At 44.3% G+C, this 1,439-nt stretch overlaps 1 protein-coding gene across 2 annotated transcripts in view; it reads right to left on the reverse strand.

Annotated features, from left to right (window-relative positions):
- Positions 1-690, reverse strand: part of tab1 (TGF-beta activated kinase 1/MAP3K7 binding protein 1) — a 102,668-nt gene extending 101,978 nt beyond the window's left edge. For both annotated transcript variants that reach the window (XM_039765284.1, XM_039765283.1), the window contains exon 1: positions 624-690. In XM_039765284.1, coding sequence (XP_039621218.1) covers positions 624-677 — 54 coding nt within the window. In that variant the 5' untranslated portion in view covers positions 678-690. The remainder of the gene's footprint in view (positions 1-623) is intronic.
- Positions 691-1,439: the final 749 nt, after the last annotated feature.

Here is a 1,439-nt window from a genome sequence, read left to right on the forward strand (position 1 = left end):
TGAGATTCAGACTCCACAACAAAGGCGAACTACGACTGCAGGACGTTGGGTGTCGTTAATAGCAGCGCAAACCGCTGAGCCACCGTACTGCCCAGAAAATAAAACCCTCAAGAGTGTCATTCTGAGGAAGAATACAGTTCACATTGAAGTGTTCGTAAAGAGAACTTCTTACTGCTCTAGTTCTCCATTAACTCGGCCTGACGTATTTGCTGCCAGTGTTTAAAGCAATTACTTATCTCACACTAATCAAGTAAAAGCACAATAAATCTCTGTGAAGGAAAAGCCAGATCTACTTTAAACAGCAAGGTTTTGCTCTCGGGAGCTATTGAAAAGCCCGGGTGATACACCTGAAGGTTCAAGAAGTACATCCGCAAATGGAATAACGTCAAAATGTCACTTCGAAACAGGCTGGCTTGTCAACAACCGCTCATCGGAAAAGGGGTTGCTGCAAAAGCCGTAGCATCAAACGAACTGCATTTAAAGTTTGGACAGCTATTTTATACGCTTCATTGGCCACTCCCACTATCGCCCGGTGATGAATCGGTTAGAACCCCACTAAACCATCCCCGAAAAACACCGAAACGAAAAGAGTACAATAAAACAGAATAGTTCGTATTTCTTACAGATTGCATCAAACTCCTCCTCTGCCCGGCCATCTTGAAAGGAACTGACGTCATCCACGGCGCATGAGTGCCGCCATAGCGGGTTCGTGCCGTACAGGTTTTTTACTTCATATGCCCTGCAGGGGCGCCAGAACGCGACTCTAAAGCGGGGAATTAGGGCAGCGCTGTAGCTACTCAGCTAAAGCGTCGCAATGTAGCTCTGCAGTCAAAAGGTCGCTTCTATGGCATTGTCCTCGTTTCGGTGAACGGGAACGTGCCCGCTGTGCAGTTGGAAGTCTAGGCATGGGAAACTGGAGCAGGTTTCATTCAGACACGAGTATGTTATCATTGTAGGCAAATCTGACATTGTAAAACAATAAGAAAATTCATAAAAGGTTTTAATGAAGAAGGGAAAATTGGAAGCCTTTTAATCTTTAATTATTTATTTAAAAAAATAATTTCTAACCTGATTTATTTGAGTTTAAATCCTCCGCATTGTCTGAGTCAGACCTGTTAACTAATTTTTTTATACACTAATTCATAAAGCTTTTCGATGCGTATATTAATTCAATGCAATCGCAACTTCACGGGGAGCAGTTCACTACTTCGAAGTGATCGGGACTTCACAGCTACCAATAGGCACGTGGTCTGCAAGGAGCATCACAAGGGAGGCTGGAGTTGGACGGTGTGGGCTGCTCTACTAAGGTATGAAAAGAGACTTAAAAGTGATAATGTAGAATAGAGAGAGAGAGAGAGAGAGAGAGAGAGAGAGAGGTTAGGAGCCCACGCGGATACAGCGCATTGCCTCACCGACCACATGACAAACCAACTCAGGAT

This window comes from Polypterus senegalus, chromosome 10 (genome assembly GCF_016835505.1).
Source record: "Polypterus senegalus isolate Bchr_013 chromosome 10, ASM1683550v1, whole genome shotgun sequence".
Lineage (NCBI taxonomy): Eukaryota > Metazoa > Chordata > Cladistia > Polypteriformes > Polypteridae > Polypterus > Polypterus senegalus.